This window comes from Morone saxatilis, unplaced genomic scaffold, assembly GCF_004916995.1.
Source record: "Morone saxatilis isolate NCDOM2014 unplaced genomic scaffold, NCSU_SB_2.0 Contig17, whole genome shotgun sequence".
In the NCBI taxonomy this organism is placed as follows: domain Eukaryota; kingdom Metazoa; phylum Chordata; class Actinopteri; family Moronidae; genus Morone; species Morone saxatilis.
The window spans coordinates 4,265,888-4,268,093 of NW_023339729.1; the positions used below are offsets into that span (position 1 = coordinate 4,265,888).

At 44.5% G+C, this 2,206-nt stretch overlaps 1 protein-coding gene across 1 annotated transcript in view; it reads right to left on the reverse strand.

The window, feature by feature from the left end:
- LOC118327619 (E3 SUMO-protein ligase CBX4-like) overlaps positions 1-1,741 on the reverse strand; it is a 7,254-nt gene extending 5,513 nt beyond the window's left edge. The window contains exons 1-3 of the mRNA XM_035661041.1: positions 1,479-1,741; positions 1,236-1,279; positions 603-668 (exon numbers count right to left, since the gene is read on the reverse strand). Coding sequence (XP_035516934.1) covers positions 603-668; positions 1,236-1,279; positions 1,479-1,547 — 179 coding nt within the window. The 5' untranslated portion in view covers positions 1,548-1,741. The remainder of the gene's footprint in view (positions 1-602; positions 669-1,235; positions 1,280-1,478) is intronic.
- Positions 1,742-2,206: the final 465 nt, after the last annotated feature.

Consider the following 2,206-nt stretch of genomic DNA (forward strand, 5'->3'; position numbering starts at 1 on the left):
AAAGTTTCTCTGTGCTCATTGAACATCTGATTTTAGGATGTGGACATACTTGCAGGATTCTGTGACACCACAATGATGGTCACACAAGTGTGATGTGAAAACCTGAGCTTGGGTCTGAACTTTAGATTTAGGACCAACTTAAATAATGGTGCACATGAGTAAAATCTAAAAAACAAAAAACAAAACAACAACAAACAAACAAACAATTAAAAACAAATTAGCAATCAGCCAAACAAAACGTTTGTGCTGGTAAGTGTATCATTTTGCATACTGAGTAATAACTGGTTTATTTATCACGTGGAAGATGACACAGGTGCACCTGGTGACTGGGTGGTGGGACAGCAGGTAGCACTTCAGCATAACCCGATGCTGAAGCTCAAATAACTGTCAGATGACAAAAAATCGAGGCAGTAACCTTTGGTACCTCTGACCTGAGTTTAACCCTACACCTAACAATATGATATTACACAAGTAGTTCCTACTTTGGACATGGAGATGAGTAACAGATACTTTACACAACGTGAACAGGAAATATGTGAAAATATCAATATAAACCTGTTATTTACCATTTAGGAAGCCGGTTTAACCAACTCTAAACTTACCTATCTTGGAAAGCATCAAGCAGTCTTGGGTCCAGGATGTTTTCCTCTGGTTCCCACGTGTTGTATCTATTCAGAGAGGAGACAGTGAGCAGTGAGGACACACTGTCCTGTCAAACAGTGGCAGACATTAACAGGCACTGGCTGAGGGAAGGAGATTCCTGCACCAAAACAACCCTCGACTGGCCCTGACCCAGTCTTTGACTTATAAATCCTCCCATAGCTAACATATGTAGGCATGTACATGTGTAAACAACATGCTGAGACACTTGCACTCCCTGTGGATGCACGTGTAATAAATCACAAGTAACTTTTACGCACGGCTGCAGGGGGGAGGCAAGGGGGTGGGATACAACGGCCCAGCCTCCAATCAACTGTAGATATATGGGCATTTCTTAAACATAGGGTTCAATTATAGACATGTCCTCCTCTAATTGGCACACTGGGGATTGCATACATTGTAAAACCACATCCATCATCGAGGCCAACACGTCGAGCGCCCAAAGCAAGAACGCGCAACCGCCCATTTGCGCGCCCACGCTCGCACAGATGAACACAGTCACAAACACGGACTTGTGTTTTGAATGTTGCGTTATCGATGTGGGTATTACTGATGTAATTTAAAGCAGCACTTACTTTGGAGACCATCCTCGCCACTTGACCAGATACTCGACTCTCCCCTGTGAATGGACAGAAACGGGATAATCAGCGACTTTACGCAGCCAAATGCACTCTGCATTGCACCGTCATCTTACACATGATTTAACGAGAAAAACAAAACATGTAGTCCGCGAGAAGGTGGAGGAAAACCAATGAGAAATGATGCTCCTCTCCATGTGCATGTGTGTAAAAATGCCCTTCAGTGCTCTTGTGACCAACCTTTCTGCTGCGCTTCTTCTCGATGCTCTCCACCGCAAAGACGTGCTCTCCCGCGGCGGGTAGCTCCATTTTCCGATACGAGAGAAGCGGCTCTTCTGTTTTTTCCCTCCGCTTTTGGTATCCGACACCTTATCCTCCGCTTTCAGGACGTTTTTTTTTTTCCTCCTCCTGCTGCTCCTCTGATGTGAAACACAAGAGCCCCCCTCCTCCTCCTCGTATTTTGACTGCGTCTCTTCCCTCGCTTTCCCCCCTCGGAGAGACCCGTTCTGCAGGCGAGTTGAAGCTGCAGCTAGAAAACACTTCATGCAAATAGCCGCTGGCGTGACGTCAGTCGAGGGGGAGGTAATAGGGGCGGGGTTATTCCCGTGATGCTTTCAAGCGCGGTCGGGAAACAGTGCAATCACGACTGCGTATGAACAATACGTAACAAAGCTGTAAATAATTATGATGAAGGAAAAGTCAGATTTGTCTATGAAAACTGGAAAGGTAGTGAGGAGTAAGGAAACCATGGCAACAACTGGTTGTAGCCTACAAGAGTGAATTATATTATTATGGGTTATTGTTATCTCTCTGCTGATTGGATAAAGTAAGAGAACAGGATACCGAAACATGAATTCTCTGTAAACTGCAGAAAGGAGGGAGAGGGAGACTCTCTGTTAGTGAGTCTATATCAGCGATGGCTGTCAGAATGTACAGCTATTTTACATTTATTTTAACAAAAAAGTATT